Genomic DNA, 18316 nt, shown 5'->3' on the forward strand with positions numbered 1-18316 from the left:
TAGAAGCTGCTGCGATCAAATGTGCCGCAATCTTACCAAGTCAGGCTATTTGGCTTGTCAACAGTTTTACAATAGAATACAGAACTATAGCAGCAAAGTTACTAATTTACTGGTGCTTATTATTAATCAAATAAATGTCAATAGGGGAAAAAATATAATTTGGGCAGACAGAAGCATTTAAGAATCAAGGATATTTGAGAGACACGAGGCTGTTATTCAGTTCCAGTGCAAAGACACTGAGGAAATATAATGTTGCACTCAACATCAGTAAGACCGAAGAGTTGACTGTGGACTTCAGAAAGGGCAAAACAAGAGAACTTATAGAGGGATCAGAAGTGGAAAGAGTGAGCAATTTCAAGCTCCTGGGTATCAATATCTCTGAGGATCTAACCTGGATACATATCGATGCAGCTATAATGAAAGCAAGGCAGCAGCTCTCTCTCATTATGAGTTTGAGAAGACCTAAAACACTTGAAAACTTCTACAGATATACCATGGAGAATATTCTGATTGGCTGCAACACCGTCTGGCTTGGAGGTCGGGGGGGGTGGAGGGGAAGAAGAGCTACTGCACAGGATCAAAGTAAGTTGCAGAAAGTTGTAAAATTAGTCAGCTCCATCATGGGTACTAGTCTGGGTAGTATCCAAGACATCTTCATGGAGCAGTGCCTCAGGAAGACAGCGTCCACATTAAGGACCCACCACCCAGGACATGCCCTCTTCTCATTGCTACTGTCAGGAAGGAGGTACAGAAGCCTGAAGGCACACACTCAATGACTCGGGAACAGCTTCTACCCCTCTGCCATCGGATTTCTAAATGGACACTAAACCCATGAACACTACTGTAATACTTTGTTTTATTTCTGCTTTTGCACTGTTATTTTAACTTAACTATTTAATATACATATGATTATTGTAATTCGGTTCTTCTTCTCTCTATTATGTATGGCATTGTACTGCTGCTGCAAAGTTAACAAATTTCACGACACATGCCAGGGATATTAGACCTGATTCTGACATAAACAAAGTATATTTGACCAATTCCAAAACAACACACACAAATACTGGAGGAATTCAGCAGGTCAGGCAATATCTATGGAAGAGTAGTCGACGTTTTGGGCACAGCCCCTTCATCAGGACTCCACAGATGTCTGGCTTGCTGAGTTCCTCCAGTTTTTTGTGTGTGTTGCTTCGATTTCCAGCATCTGCATTCCCTTGTTAGTGATTTAACTAATTCCAAGAATTTTATAACCTTTAAATGATTTATGCTTCTTAAAGGAGGGAATTGAAAAGAATTAAATCAAATGAATTTGTAATAATTCCTCCATTTCCATCTCCATTTAAATCAGGATTCCCAACTTTTTTAATGTCATGGACCTCTACCATTAACCGAGGCGTCTGTGGGCCCCTGGCTGAGAACTCCTGATTTTAATGCATCTTACTAGGACAAGATCACATTTATATTTAGTTTCAGCTGCATGATCAGCTGGCAATGGATTGCATGTGCTTCACCACTGGTACTCAGACCTAGTGCTGACATCAGTAAACAAAGTTCTGAATGGAGCTTACAGTCCAAGAACAGAAGTCAACTGTGGGCAAAGCTCCAAAACACCGTCACACCAAGTGACAAATATTATAACCCTCTCTCAGCAACAGATTGTCAATGGGTAATTCCTGTCTGTCAAATATCCCTGGTTCTTAGATGCATCTGTGCTCAAATTACAAACCCCATTTCCAGAAAAATTGGGATATTTTCCAAAATGCAATAAAAACAAAAATCTGTGATATGTTAATTCATGTGAACCTTTATTTAACTGACAAAAGTACAAAGAAAAGATTTTCAATAGATTTACCGACCAACTTGATTGTATTTTGTAAATATACGCAAATTTAGAATTTGATGGCTGCAACACACTCAACAGAAGTTGGGACAGAGTTAAAATAAGATCGAAAAGTGCACAGAATATTCAGGTAACACCGGTTTGGAAGACTCCACATTAAGCAGGCTAATTGGTAGCAGGTGAGGTATCATGACTGGGTATAAAAGTAGCGTCCATCAAAGGCTCAGTCTTTGCAAGCAAGGATGGGTCGTGGCTCACCCCTTTGTGCCAAAATTCATGAGAGAATTGTTAGTCAGTTCAAAAGGAACATTTCTCAACACAAGATTGCAGAGAATTTAGGTCTTTCAACATCTACAGTACATAATATTGTGAAAATATTCAGAGAATTCAGAGACATCTCAGTGCGTAAAGGGCAAGGTTGGAAACCACTGTTGAATGCGCGTGATCTTTGAGCCCTCAGGCCGCACTGTCTAAGAAACCGTCATGCTACTGTGACAATTATAGCCACCTGGGCTCGGGAGTACTTCGGAAAACCATTGTCACTCAACACAGTCCGTTGCTGCATCCAGAAATGCAACTTGAAACTGTATTACACAAGGAGGAAGCCATACATCAACTCTATGCAGAAACGCCGGCGAGTTCTCTGGGCCCGAGCTCATCTCAGATGGACTGAGAGACTGTGGAACTGTGTGCTGTGGTCAGATGAGTCCACATTTCAGCTAGTTTTCGGAAAAAACGGGCGTTGAGTTCTCCGTGCCAAAGATGAAAACGACCATCCAGATTGTTATCAGCGAAAGGTGCAAAAGCCAGCATCTGTGATGGTATGGGGGTGCATCAGTGCCCACGGCATGGGTGAGTTGCATGTATGTGAAGGTACCATTGACTCTGAGGCGTATATTAGGATTTTAGAGAGAAACATGTTGCCATCAAGGCGACATCTCTTCCCGGGACGTCTATGCTTATTTCAGCAGGACAATGCCAGACCACATTCTGCACGGGCTACAACAGCGTGGCTTTGTAGACACAGAGTGCGTGTGCTTGACTGGCCTGCTGCCAGTCCAGATCTATCTCCTATTGAAAATGTATGGCGCATCATGAAGAGGAGAATCAGACAACGGAGACCACGGACTGTTGAGCAGCTGAAGTCTTATATCAAACAAGAATGGACAAAATTTCCAATTGCAAATTTACTACAATTAGTATCCTTAGTTCCAAAACGATTAAAAAGTGTTAATAAAAGGAAAGGTGATGTAACACAATGGTAAACATGCCTCTGTCCCAACTTTTGTTCAGTGTGTTGCAGCCATCAAATTCTAAATTTGTGTATGTTTACAAAATACGATTAAGTTGGTCAGTAAAACTATTGAAAATCTTTTCTTTGTACTTTTGTCAGTTAAATAAAGGTTCACGTGAATTAACACATCACAGATTTTTGTTTTTATTGCATTTTGAAAAATATTCCAACTTTTCTGGAAATGGGGTTTGTATTATTGTTTATTAGTTTATTCACGAATTGAACTCAAGGCGAAATTCAACAGATTTTTTTTTGAGTAAGGAACAAAAGTGAGTAAGTGGGTTTTCAGATACAAATCAGCCATAACCTAGTCATATAGGGGAAAGGTTGATACGTTGAATCACATTCGTTTAGAGGTTTAGATACTTACAGTACAGTAACAGACCCACCTAGCCCAAAGAGCCCACACCACCAATTACACCCACCTGACCAATTAACCTAACCTGTATGTCTTTGGAATATAGGAAGAAACTAGAGCTTCTGGAGGAAACCAGTGCAGTCACAGGCAGATATACAAACTCCTTATGGGCTACTGTGGGAACTGAATCTGGGCTGCGTGGCGCTGTAATAGTGTTATGGTAACTGCAATGTTACCATGCTACCCCCATATATTCCCATATGCAACATAGCTGAAGTAGATGAGCTACATGCTTCCAGGCAACTACAGAGTCATAGAAAAGTACAGCACAGAAACAGGCTATTTTGACTGTCTAGTCCATGTCAAAACCATTTTTTTTTTGGATCTCCCCCTCCAACTTTCAAATCCCTTACTCACTCTTCCTTCAGTTAGTCCTGACGAAGGGTCTCGGCCTGAAACGTCGACTGCACCTCTTCCTACAGATGCTGCCTGGCCTGCTGCGTTCACCAGCAACTTTGATGTGTGTTGCTCAAAACCATTTAAACTGCCTACTCCAATCGACCTGCACTGGGACCATAGCCCTCCATATCCCTACCACCCCTGTAGCTATCTAAAACCTTGCTTAGATGTTCAAATCGGGCTTGTATGCACAACATACGCTGACAACTTATATTACACTCTCACCGTCCTCTGAACAAAGTAGTTTGCCCTCATTTTCCCCTTAAACTTTTCACCTTTCACCCTTAAACTATGACCTCTGATTGTAGTCCCACACAACCTCGGTGGAAAAAGCCTTCTTGCATTTACCCTATCTACAGCCCTCATCTTCCTGAGGAATCCTATCTCAGCTTCCTGAGGAAGCTGAGGAAATTTGGCCTATCCCCTAAAATCCTCACTAATTTTTATAGATGCACTGTAGAAAGCATTCTTCTGGGGTGCATCACAACCTGGTATGGAAGTTGTCCTGTCCAAGACTGGAAGAAGCTGCAGAAGATCGTTAACACAGCCCAGCACATCACACAAACCAATCTTCCATCCTTGGACTCACTTTACACCGCATGCTGTCGGAACAGTGCTGCCAGGATAATCAAGGACACGACCCACCCAGCCAACACACTTTTCATCCCTCTTCCCTCCGGGAGAAGGCTCAGGAGCTTGAAGACTCATACGGCCAGATTTGGGAACAGCTTCTTTCCAACTGTGATAAGACTGCTGAACGGATCCTGACCCGGATCTGGGCCGTACCCTCCAAATATCCGGACCTGCCTCTCGGTTTTTTTGCACTACCTTACTTTCCCTTTTCTATTTTCTATTTATGATTCATAATTTAAATTTTTAATATTCACTATCGATTTGTACTCCAGGGAGCACGAAGAGCAGAATCAAATATCGCTGTGATGATTGTACGCTCTAGTGTGAATTGTTTGGCGACAATAAAGTATAAATTTGGATACCTCAATCAAATCTCTTCTCAATTGTCTACATCCTAAAGACTGAAGTCCTAACATATTCAATCTTTCCTTATAATTCAGGTCCCCCAGCTCCTGCAACATCCTTGAAAATTTTCTCTATACTCTTTCAACCTTATTTGCACCTTTCAAGAGACCCTACGTTCTCCATAATTGGATTGAGTATGTGAACAAAGAATTTGATTAAGGAAAATAACCTTCACAGAATCCTGCTCTTCATCCGGCTGTTCATACAGATCATCTCCCAGGAAATTCCAGGGCGACTTGGTACTTTGCGCAGCGTACAATTGCCATTTCCATAGTGACAAGGGGCAGTAGGTCATTCGCAAGGGGAGCTTGTCCAGTGACTCATTGATGGGGAAGTAGTCCTTCTGCAGGTTCCAGTAATCGTTGAAGTAAATAATTGGATAATAATCACCACTGACAGGGTCAAACTTCACATCTGTTAAGGAGAAAAAAAACATAGGAAAACTGAATCCAAATGCAATGTCAAGCCTTCAAATACAGGAATTTGATATTCCAAAGATAGCAGATTAACCATTTTGAATTGAAATGAGAACTTTTTTCATTTATTCTACAAGTAGGAATGGTGAAACCTTCTGGTTCAAGAACACACACAATAATATTCAAAAGCTTCTGGGCTACACAACACACTGGCAAAAACACTAAATTCATACTTGCTTCTTCAAAGTTCAATTACTACTATAGCAACAAAGCCTTTGAGGAAAACAAGCCACGCTGACCAGGAACCCACCTATTTTAATGCTACCTAATCACGGAACAAATTACAATGACCAAATAACCTACTAACTGGTATGTCTTTGTACTGTGGGAGAAAACTGGCGCACCCAGGGGAAACCCAGGGCAATCATGGGAAAGATACCCAAAATTTTATTTATTTATTTATCCATTTATTTTGTTGATACGCCGTGTGGAATAGGCACTCTGAGCCGTGCCACCCTGATCTAACCCTAGCCTAACCACAGGAAAATTTCCAATGACCAATTAACCTACCAACTGGTACGCCTTTGGACCGTGGGAAGAAACCGGAGCACCTGGAAAAAACCTACAGGGTCAAGGGTAGAGCATAGAAACTCCTTACAGGCAGTGGCGGGAATTGAACTTGAGACGCCGGTACTGTAAAGCATTGTGCTAGTCACTATGCTACTGCGCTGCCCCAATACGCTCCATAATTTCTTCCAGAGGACATCAGAATTGAAGTCTAGACTCCAGTGTCCTGTACCATCCGCTACACCACTGTGGCACTAATAGCAATTAAAAAATTACAAGTTAATTTCTGGTTAAAGTTGAAGCACATAAGCCAAGTATTCTGCAGAGATATTCTTTAGGAGATAACAGACACACTACATCTACTCACCCTATGGATGACAAGAACCCACTTATCATAGTTCTGTAATGCTGCATGCAGTAAGTACTTTTCCGAAGTGAGGTCGAGGGATGGAACAGTAGGCATCCTTGACTGCTGTGTAGCAGTGGTCAAGTATGTTGGGGCCTCTAGTGGGGCAGGAGACACATTGGTATAACTTTGGCAGCGCCTTTCTGAGGTTGGCCAAGTCCCCGGCTGTAATGAGCAAAGCCTCCAGATACCTGGTCTCAAGTTCACTGATGCTGGCATACAGTATGTTCAGAGCACACTCCACGTCCGCCTGGGGCGGGGGGAATGTAGACCACTGTCAGTATGACTGAGGTGAATTCCCATGGCAGATAGTAGGGACGACACTTCACTGACAGGTGTTCCAGGTCCGGGCTGCAGGAGATTGTCGGTGCCACTGTGTCCGAGCACCACGCAGTGTTGATCAGTAGGCAGACACCACCTCCCCTCGTCTTGCCCGAAGGCGCCGTGCGGTCCATCCGGTTGGATGGTACAGTCAGGGGTGGCGGGGAGAGCCAGGTCTCGGTGAAAAAGAACACACTTTTCGTCCCTCTTCCCTCTGGGAGAAGGCTCAGGAGCTTGAAGACTCTTACAGCCAGATTTGGGAACAGCTTCTTTCCAACTGTGATAAGACTGCTGAATGGATCCTGACCCGGATCTGGGCCATACCCTCCAAATATCCAGACCTGCCTCTTGGTTTTTTTGCACTACCTTACTTTCCATTTTTCTATTTTCTATTTGTGATTTATAATTTAAATTATTAATATTTACTAATTTTTACTATTTTTAATATTTGTAATCCAGGGAGTGGGAGGCGCAGAATCAAATATCGCTGTGATCTAGTACCAATTGTTTGGCAACAATAAAGTATAAAGTATAAGTATATACTCTTTCATAGTCAGTCTTCCAAAGTCATTGGACAATGAGTTGAACATCCTGAATCCCCACCATCGAAATGGATCAGCTGAGGTTAGAGGGTACAGTCTGACGGACATTTATAGAAGTGAAGCATGCTGCTCTGGAACTGCTGTTTAGTTATCTCTGCTATAAACCATTTGGGAATTTTCTATCCCTGAAGGCAATGGACACACAGGTAATTAACTCGAAATCCAATCTCGACAAGCACTTGCACGTTAAGAGAACGAGGGATCTATGGATTAGATGGGAGGAAGAGTTTTAGTTGTGATCTTATGGAATGAAAGCAGGGGAGAAGGGAATAAGACTTACTTATTATGTTTTAAAGTCTATTTATTTATTTATTTCTTGGGATACCGCACGGAATAGGCCCTTCCAGCCTTCGAGCCACGCCGCCCAGCATCCCCTGATTTAATCTGAGCCTCATCACAGGACCAATTAACCTCACAACTGCTACACCTTTGGACTGTGGGAGGAAACCAGAGTACCTGGAGGAAACCCTTGCAGTCATGGGGAGAAAGTACAAACTCCTTACAAGCAGTGGCAGGAATTGAACCCAGATCACTGGTACTGTAAGGTGTTGTGCTAACCATTTCAGGTTAATAGATTATATACTTCAATATAACCATAAAATCTGAACATTTTATACTGTATACTTATTCCATTCAAAGACAGAAAATAAAACACTATTAGGATGCACACATTCCAGAAAGCCGAACCAGATTTTAGTAATACCTCGATTTGAATATTCTATTTATGAAATTTCATTGGAACGACATCGACTCTTTGGGTCTTGGATTTCTGAAATTTTTTTTGGTAATATTGGATTTCTGTTTATTTTCTGATCCTTAGCATTCCTTCGGGAGTCAGGAATGATGAGCAGTCTTACTTCTAATGATAGTTTACTTTAGAGTACAAACATACATACAAATACTAAAAAAACTAAATAAAGAACTGAGAAACAAAGCAGAGAGGTGAGTGAAGACAACAACAAAAGGAACAAAGATGGTGCCTCTGAAAAATCTATTACTTTTATAGATGATAAGAAATTCCTTAAGATAGGAATAATCCAGTTAATAGGCTATGTAATTAAAACAATTACATCATGTGGATAATGCGCTAATACTTTGCCAATGAAAAATGAGAAAGGTGATGAACCGTTAGTTTAATAGCTATACTGCTTTCTGCCAGTGAGTGAAAAAACACACGAGTTTGTTAAAAAGTACAAATCTTATAAAAAGTGTTATTAAAAAATACTTGGTTTTCACTAAATCATACTCCCTTCTCCTTGTACTATAACAAAATGTTCGTAAAGTAATTTACCCAGCTTCAATTTATGAAATTTCACATTAAAACATTTTCCAGGAACATATCACTATTATAAATCAAGAAAGGGTTGTACATCACATGAAATCCTTTGAAGGCTTGGCAGGTACATTTGTGCTTTAATTGCTTCCCATTGATAGATTGGTTGTCATCTTCCAAAATTTGACAAATTCTGAAGCAGTTCCATAGACTGCAAGGTAGCAAATGTAAGCTCATTATTTAGGAGAGAGAGGAAAAAAAAAATAGTATTGCAGACCAATTCATTTGATGGTAAGGTAAATTTTGGCTTTAAGAAAATAGGGACAGGAACTTAAATAATAAGAAACTGAACAGATTTACAAAAAGGAAACTTGTGTGATAAATTTCTGAGAAGACCTCTGGAAGTAGTAACAAGTAAAACTGATAAGAACAAACCAGTTAATGTAGTTTTATTTTATTTAGAGATATGGCATGGTAACAAGCCATTCCAACCAAACGAGCTCACATTGTCCAATTACACACTTGTGACCAATTAACCTAATAACCCGCATATCTTTGGAATGTTGGGGGAAATCAGAGCACCCGGAGGAAACCCACACACGGGGACAATGTACAAACTCCTTACAGACAGTGGTGGGAATTGAACTCGGGGTGCTGGCACTAATAGCATCATGCTAACTGCTACGCTACTCTGCAGCCTCTGCTAATTAAATTGTCACCAAAAAGATTATTGAACATAATTAGAGCACACAGTAATGGGGTCAAAATACTGATAGGAGTTGAGCATTACTTAAAACACAAGTTAAATAGGCCAACTTTTCAGGCTATGTCTAGTGCTGTGCTGAGAAACTGGTCTTGAGGTTAAATATCTGGGGTTCAGATATTTACATTCTATATCAAAGATTTTTTTTAAGGTGGTGATGAAATGCAATAAAAAAGGATTAGCAAGAAGGCAAGTGTATGGGGTTGAGTAGGATCTGGAATCAGCCATGACAGAATGGTAGCACAGACTCGATGGGCTGAATGGCCTAATTCTGCTCCTGTGTCTTATGGTCTAATATATCCCAGCTTGCTATTGTTACAAAACTGGGCAAGCTGCATGAGCCGACAAAGATGCAGGGCTTTCAAGGAAATTGTGCCAAGATACGTGATAGGGTAAGGGCAAGGCAGTTAGAATGTAACATATGAGACAGTTACCCGTTTTAAAAGGGAAATAAAAAGCAGGGTGTCCTTTCTGAATGGTGAGAGTTAAAAGCATCGGTGTTCAAATTCAAATGTGTGTTTACATTTCAATTGCAAGTATTGTGAGGTACAAGAAATGCTCTGGTGAGACCCAAGCCTGAATTGTACATGCCTGGTCTCCCTCCTTAAGGGAGATACACTTTTAAGATGGAGCTTTTTTGTCACATGTACTTCAGAACATTAAAACACAGTGAAATGCGTTGTTTACATCAACAACCAACCAACACAGTCCGAGAACATGCTGGGTACAGCCCACAAGTGTCACCACAGTTCTGGCACCAACATAGCATGCCCACAACTTACCAATGCTAACTTAAATAGAACCATAGAAACTACAGCACAGAAACAGGCCCTTTGGCCCTTCTTGGCTGTGCCAAACCATTTTCTGCCTAGTCCCACTGACCTGCACACGGACCATATCCCTCCATACACCTCCCATCCATTTATCTGTCCAATTTATTCTTAAATGTTAAAAAAGAACCCGCATTTACCACCTCGTCTGGCAGCTCATTCCATACTCCCACCACTCTCTGTGTGAAGAAGCCCCCCCAATGTTCCCTTTAAACTTTTCCCCCCTCACCCTTAACCCATGTCCTCTGGTTTTTTTTCTCCCCTTGCCTCAATGGAAAAAGCCTGCTTGCATTCACTCTATCTATACCCATCATAATTTTATATACCTCTATCAAATCTCCCCTCATTCTTCTATGCTCCAGGGAATAAAGTCTTAACCTATTCAACCTTTCTCTGTAACTGAGTTTCTCAAGTCCTGGCAACATCCTTGTAAACCTTCTCTACACTCTTTCAACCTTATTTATATCCTTCCTGTAATTTGGTGACCAAAACTGAACACAATACTCCAGATTCGGCTTCACCAAAGCCTTATACAACCTCATCATAACATTCCAGCTCTTATACTCAATACTTTGATTAATAAAGGTCAATGTACCAAAAGCTCTCTTTACGACCCTATCTACTTGTGACGACACTTTTAGGGAATTCTGTATCTGTATTCCCAGATCCCTCTGTTCCACTGCACTCCTCAGCGCCTTACCATTAACCCTGTATGTTCTACGTTGGTTTGTCCTTCCAACGTGCAATACCTCACACTTGTCAGTATTAAATTCCATCTGCCATTTTTCAGCCCATTTTTCCAGCTGGTCCAAGCCCCTCTGCAGGCTCTGAAAACCTTCCTCACTGTCTACTACACCTCCAATCTTTGTATCATCAGCAAACTTGCTGATCCAATTTACCACATTATCATCCAGATCATTGATATAGATGACAAATAACAATGGACCCAGCACTGATCCCTGTGGCACACCACTAGTCACAGGCCTCCACTCAGAGAAGCAATTCTCTACCACCACTCTCTGGCTTCTTCCATCGAGCCAATGTCTAATCCAATTTACCACCTCTCCAAGTATACCTAGCGACTGAATTTTCCTAACTAACCTCCCATGCGGGACCTTGTCAAAGGCCTTACTGAAGTCCATGTAGACAATATCCACTGCCTTCCCTTCATCCACTTTCCTGGTAACCTCCTCGAAAAACTCCAACAGATTGGTCAAACATGACCTACCACGCACAAAGCCATGTTGACTCTCCCTAATAAGCCCCTGTCTATCCAAATGCTTGTAGATTCTGTCTCTTTGTACTCCCTCCAATAACTTACCTACTACTGACGTTAAACTCACCGGCCTATAATTTCCCGGATTACTTTTCGATCCTTTTTTAAACAACGGAACAAAATGAGCCACTCTCCAATCCTCCGGCACTTCACCCGTAGACAGCGACATTTTAAATATTTCTGCCAGGGCCCCCGCAATTTCAACACTAGTCTCCTTCAAGGTCCGAGGGAACACTCTGTCAGGTCCCGGGGATTTATCCACTTTAATTTTCCTCAAGACAGCAAGCACCTCCTCCTTTTCAATCTGTACAGTTTCCATGGTCTCACTACTTGATTCCCTCAATTCCATAGATTTCATGCCTTTGGAATGACTTTGGAATGTGGGAGGAAACCAGAGCACCTAGAAAAAACCCATGTGGTCTTGGAGAGAGCGTACAAACTCCTTACAGGCAGCGGTGGAATTGAATCCGGGTTGCAGGCACTGTCATAGCACCTGCCCAAAGCTGTATGGAGCAAAAGTTCACCAAGTGGGTTCCTGGGATGGCGGATTTGTGATAAAGGAAAGTTTTTAAAAAAATAAGTGATCAAATTTGAAAAGTTAGAGAATAAGGAGTTATGCTGCACCAAGTCACCCAGGAATTTCCTGGGAGATGATCTGTATGAACAGCCACATGAGGAGCAGGATTCTGTGAAGGTTATTTTTTTTAATATCCAATATAGTTAATCAAATTCTTTGTTCTCATACTCAGTCTGATTGTGAAGAAAGTAAGGTTTCTCATGATATCTAGCCCTGCAGTTGTCTGGGAGCGTGTAGCTCATCCACCTCAGCTACATAGAAAATGGGAATATATAGGGGCAGCACAAAAGCATAGCAGTTAGCGTAACGCTATTACAGCGGTAGCGACCCAGATTCAATTCACACTGCTGCCTGTAAGGAGTTTGTATATCTACCTATGACTGCATGGGTTTCTTCCAGGTGCTCTGGTTTCCTCCTACAGTCCAAAGAGTACCAATTGGTAAGTTAATTGGTCATTGTAAGTTGTGCTGTGAGTAGGCTATGGTTAGATAGATACTTTATTGATCCCAAAGGAAATTACAGCATCTCAGTAGCACTACAAGTGTGCAGATATAAATATTCGAAGTAGAAAGAATACAAGAATAAAATAATAGCCCCATAATGGGTTAAATTGGGGTTGCTGGGTGGCATGGCTCGAAAGGGCAGAAGGAGCTATTCCAAGTTCTATCACAATAAATATTTTAAGACAATGAAGCAGCTGGTATAAGTTGTAACAGGACAAATATTGCTTCTGAAACAAGTCAGACTTGCTTCATGTGATTGGCTTTGACAATACAAATAACAAAGAGTCCCATGGGAGATAAACGAGACCTCGTTATCCCATTGACATCAGATAGCAGGGAACAGCTACACCGTAGAAAAGAAATAAAAGCTCCTATTAATCTCTGAAGGAGTGATTGATCTGTGAGTACAGATGGGCAAAAGGAAAGTGGATGCTAATAAGGGACTGATGAGAGGATGGATGTGATATTGATTAACTGAATTGAAAGGTTATTATAATCAATAGTGACCAGCAGCAGCTGTTTAATTCTCGGTTAAGAAATGATAACCAAATGTCTATATATTGGTCACAAGAATGATGATCTATGTGTACACTAAGAACTGGATAATTCAGGATAAATAACTATCCTCAAACTATCACAGTCTTTGTTATGATTTTGAAGTTATTCCAGAATACGACTTCTTGCTCAAATTACTCTGTGAACAAAGAAACCTAATTCGCAGCTCTTTATTAAGTCCACATTCAGTAGCAGCCATGGTCCGCCAGAGTATCAGGAAACATTAGCATCTATTGTCTCAATACTTGTTACTTATCACCCACATACACTGGTCTCAAAGTGAACTTGCCCAGCCCAATCCCTATAACTCCCCTCCTGCGCCACTCCAAATACTCCAGTTCTAGTTTTTGGCCTCCTGTTTAATCCCACCCCTCCTTCCTTTTAAATATACTTTGGCAAATGAGTCATCAGTTGTAGGTCCAAGTTACCACAGGATTCAAGAACAGTTACTACCTCACAACTATCAGGCCCATGAACAAAGGGGATAACTACACTCATTTGCCCATCCATTGAGATGTTCCCACAACCAATCGTCTCACTTTAATGACTCTTTATTTTGTTAGCTTGTGTTCTTGTTTTTTATTGCTATTTATTTATATTTGTATTTGCACAGTTTGTTGTCTTCTGCATTCTAGTTGATGTTTCATTGACCCTGTAATGGTTACTATTCTATAGATTTGCTGAGTATGCCCCCAGAAAAATGAATCTCAGGGTGGTATATGGTGATATATATGTACTTTGATAATAAATTTACTTTGAACTTTGAAGAATGTTACGGAAATCCCTCCCTAGCTTCATCGTCATGGCTAAGGCATCTATGTTAATTCCCATTTTGGTGTTTAACTCCAGATTATTCTTAGTACATGGAATCACAGAGTGATACAAGAAAAAGAAGCTCTTTGGTACAATGTGTTCATACTGAACATCAAGCTTCCACTTACATGAAATCCACTTTATTCTCATCAGTTCCCCTCAGATTCTACTGCTCATTAACACACGCAGGGCAACCTACAGAGGCCAATTAAATTACAAACCCACGGGTCTTTGAAATGAGGGAAGAAGTTTAGAGGAAACTCACACAAAATGCTGAAGGAACTCAGCAAAAAAAGTACTTTTTTTTTCCATAAATGCTGCCTGGCCTGCAGAGTTCCTCCAGCATTTTATGTGTGTCGCTCGGATTACCAGCATCTGCAGATTTTCTCCTGTGAGGAAACTCACGTGGTCTTGGGGGGAAAACATGCAATCTCCACACAGAGAGCATCCAAGGTCAGAAGCTGCAAGCAGTGGCTTTACTGGCTGCTCTGACACCATACCACTCTCTACTGTGTTGGAAAACATTTTTTTAAAACATACTTTTTATAAAATTTGTACTTTTTAAACAAACATGTACACTTCACACTCCCTGACAGAAATCAGTACAGCAGCTAAACAGTTTATCACCTTTTTCGTTATTCATTGGCTAAATATTAGCACATTACCCAAGTGATGTAATTGCTTTAATTATGTAGCCTATTACAATCAAAGTACCTGTTATAGCTACTATTCTATAGACTGTATAAATTACGCAACTTTGAGATTTATTTGCTTACATGTAGCCACAAAGCAAAAAATCTGAAAGAACTTAATTAAAGGAAAAAATAAGAAGAGCAACACCCGATGAGCAAGAGAATGGAAGAAAAAAAACACAAATCATGCAAACCAATTGAAGTGATCAAGATTTCTGAGGCGGTAATTAATTCATCTCTATCAAAGGAACATCTCTTATCTGAACTATAAAAGTGCCATCTTTATTCCTTTGTCTTACACCCCTTAGCATTAATTCCCCTCAGCTTTTCATTTAATTTGCTCAGCATTTGCACTTTTATACTCTAAAATCAACTGAAACCTTGGAATTAAAGCTGCCCGTCATTTCTGACTCCTGGAAGAACCCTACGAATCAGAAATTAAACAGAGATCCGACAACTGAAAGCACAAGGTGAATGCCCAGAAAACTGACATGCCAAATGCCACATGTGAAATGCCAAAGCAACTGCCATATTAAAACACAATTGATCATACTGAGTATGAAGGTTATAGCACTGAGGAAGGAAGATCATCCATGGCATCAGAAAACGTGCTAATGGCACTCATCTCACTTTTCATTTCTTAATCCACAGTATAGTAGATTATCCTCCAAGCGGACCACAACCTTGTCGATGGGTTTGGAGGTTTGCGTGCCTCAGTGACCCAGAGAGCTATGTTGGCTGGAGTCTGGACATTATGCTTTGGCCATAGGTTTGGGAGTCCTGCCCCAATGCATCTGCTGGCTTGCTAGGCCATTACAGGGGGCATTTAAGAATAGAACTAATGATGGAACAGAGGGTTTAACACAAGGCTTAAAATTATTGACTTACACTGATCAAGAGGAGGCGGCACTGCGCCCATTGCCCATGACGTGTGATCATCCACTATATGAACTGTGAGGTTTGGGTGCCAGTGGGAGATTATTTCCACTGGCCCATAGTCTTCAGCTCGCTGCAAGAAAATGCACAGGGAATATTATTAAACAGCCCTGAAACCGTGTCTCATGCAAGAAAGTACATGTCGAAAATAGCAAACTCTTTTGAAGTGTACCTTAATTATTTCAGGATCAGCCTCCGTTTGCCCAGTCAGAAGATTTTTTGTCTTTTGAAACTTTCTCCTCTTATACTTGTTTAACACTAGAACACAGAACATCGATCATTACGGTACAGACCCTTCAGCCCACAATGTTGTGCTAATCTTTTAACCTACTCCAAGATGAATCCAACCATTCTTAGCATTCAATTTTTCTATCATCCATGTGCCCATCTCAGAATTTTTTAATTATTTCTCATGCAGGGGTTCCTAACCTTTTTTATACCATGGACCCCTGGTTGAGAACCCTTTCCCTAAGGAATCTGTTTCTACCACTATCCCTGGCAGAGTGCTCCACACACTCACCGCTCTTTGTATAAAATAATAAACTTACCTGCGACATCATCACACCCCCCCCACCTATACTTTCCTCCAATCACCTTAAAATGATGCCCCCCTTGTGTTGGCCATTTCCGCTCTGGGAAAATATTTCTGACAGTACATTCAATCTATGGTTCTTAGCATCTTGAACACCTTTATTAAGTCACCTATCATCCACTTTCACTCCAAAGAGAAAAGCCCCAGCTCACAGAACCTATCCTCAACAAATATGTTCACTAATCCAGGCAGCATCCTGGTAAATCACCTCTGCACCCTCTCTAATGCTTCTACAGCCTTCTACCAGACTGAACACAATACTCCAAAATGTGAAATGTACACAGTAATCAATGCACGTTTGAAACTGTACATCTTTATTCATTCTGGAAATATGGGCTTTGTAAGCTCAATTTATTGCCAATCTCAAATTGCCCTTCAAAAAACTGACTTGTTAAGCCATTTATTTATTAAGATACGGCGCAGAATAGGCCCTTCCAGTCAGTCGAGTCGTGCTGCCCTGTAACCCATGATTTAACCCTAGCCTAATCAGAGGACAATTTACAACGAATAATTAACCTACCAACCGGTACTTCTTTGGAAACCCACACAGTCACGGGGAGAACGTACAACCTCCCTATAGACAGCAGCAGGAATTGAACCTGGGAACTGTAAAGCATTATGCTAACCACTAAGCTACTGTGCTGCCCCACTCAGAGGAAACCCTTGTGGTTACAAACTTTCTTACAGAGGACGCTGGAATTGAGTCCCGGGTTGTAAGAGCGTCATGCTAACTGCTACGCCACCGCCCCAGGTCTACACCAGACACCTGGAATGTGCTCTCCTGAAGGACGTCAGTGAACCAGATTGGATTTCAAGCTAATCCAGTCACTTCACGCTCACTTTCACCAATAGATTTTCTTATTCCAGATTTAAATGATTTAAAATACACAGCTGTCAATGAAATATTTGAACATGCATCTCTGAACCTATAGATATTGAATCAGCAATTACATTGGTGTGTTCTACAACTCGAAATACTGGCTCTATGTAGATAAGACATCATTATAGGATTGGTATTATGATTATTTCAGTGCTTATGTTAATTACCCACCCCAGTAGCAAAATCAAGGATGGTGATACAATCAGTAGGCAGATTTTATTACTTTCTTTCATTAATTAGTAATACAAAGCAGAGTAGGCCCTTCTGGCGCTTTGAGCCACGCCGCCCCAGCAACATCACAACCCCAGTTAACCCTAACCAAATTGCAGAACAATTAACCTACCCGTTAAGGTTTTGGATTGAGGGAGGAACCTACACATTCCACAGGGTGGACATACAGAGACCACTCACAGAATGGAGCCGGAACTGAACACCGAACTCTGAAACACCCCGAGCAATAATACTGTGGCAGTAACCACCACTGACACATTCAGGACACCAATGCGACAACAATTCTTCGAAAGAAAACTATCTTTTGACTTACTTTTCGTTGTGGACACAGTGGCTAAGCGCTTGTATTGTCCTTTTCTCATTGGATCTGGATGGAACCCACTCTTGGTGAAATATATGTGAATGTACATGGAACCATTGGACCTTATATGCTGAAGAGAGAGTAAGGTGATGCTGGTGAAGCACAGTGAGGACTTGCCGGTAGCAAACAAAATGAAATATTACTGTATTAAACACACTTTTTCTCAAATACAATTAACAACCTGTAACTTCCCTTTCAGAGTTGGGCTTTTGACCCTCCTGCACTACCTGGCATTTCCGCAGTTCGCACTGAAGTCTTGTAGGTGCAGGATGGTTGTGGCATGTTGGGTAGAGGCCAAATCGAAGCGGCAGGGCCTGGATCTGAAAGTGGGGTATGAGCCAATCTTTGGCCATTGCTGGAGTGAATCTGGAGGCATTTCAACGTGGCAGAACCGAGGCGAGGCAAGCAGAGACAAGGCAGTGCTGAGGCAGCAGGGCCTGGGTTCGAGAGCGAGAAACAACCTGAGGTTTGCCAATTTAAGTACCGGGCCAAGGGCAAAGAATGGGGTGGTGTTACGATTGCTGCTCCTGGATTGGCTGCAGTGATGACCGGCTTTGTGGCTGTGGACTCACTTTCCGGAACTTGAGTTCTGAATGTTATTTGCTGACTTTTATTGCTTGCGCAATTTTTTTCTGGACATTGGGTGTACATTGGCAGTTTTTTAATGGGTTCTATTGAGTTTCTTTGCTTTGTGTCTGCAAGGAGAAGGATCTCAAGGTTTTATATAGTATAC

The 18316-nt window shown here is 41.4% G+C and overlaps 1 protein-coding gene across 1 annotated transcript in view; it reads right to left on the minus strand.

The window, feature by feature from the left end:
- The window catches only part of clptm1 (CLPTM1 regulator of GABA type A receptor forward trafficking), a 79165-nt gene that overhangs the window by 15022 nt on the left and 45827 nt on the right, over positions 1-18316 (minus strand). Inside the window, exons 5-8 of the mRNA XM_063061256.1 lie at positions 17536-17653; positions 15692-15777; positions 15472-15592; positions 5159-5403 (exon numbers count right to left, since the gene is read on the minus strand). Of these exons, the coding sequence (XP_062917326.1) occupies positions 5159-5403; positions 15472-15592; positions 15692-15777; positions 17536-17653 (570 nt within the window). The remainder of the gene's footprint in view (positions 1-5158; positions 5404-15471; positions 15593-15691; positions 15778-17535; positions 17654-18316) is intronic.

Source organism: Mobula hypostoma, chromosome 10, assembly GCF_963921235.1.
Source record: "Mobula hypostoma chromosome 10, sMobHyp1.1, whole genome shotgun sequence".
Lineage (NCBI taxonomy): Eukaryota > Metazoa > Chordata > Chondrichthyes > Myliobatiformes > Myliobatidae > Mobula > Mobula hypostoma.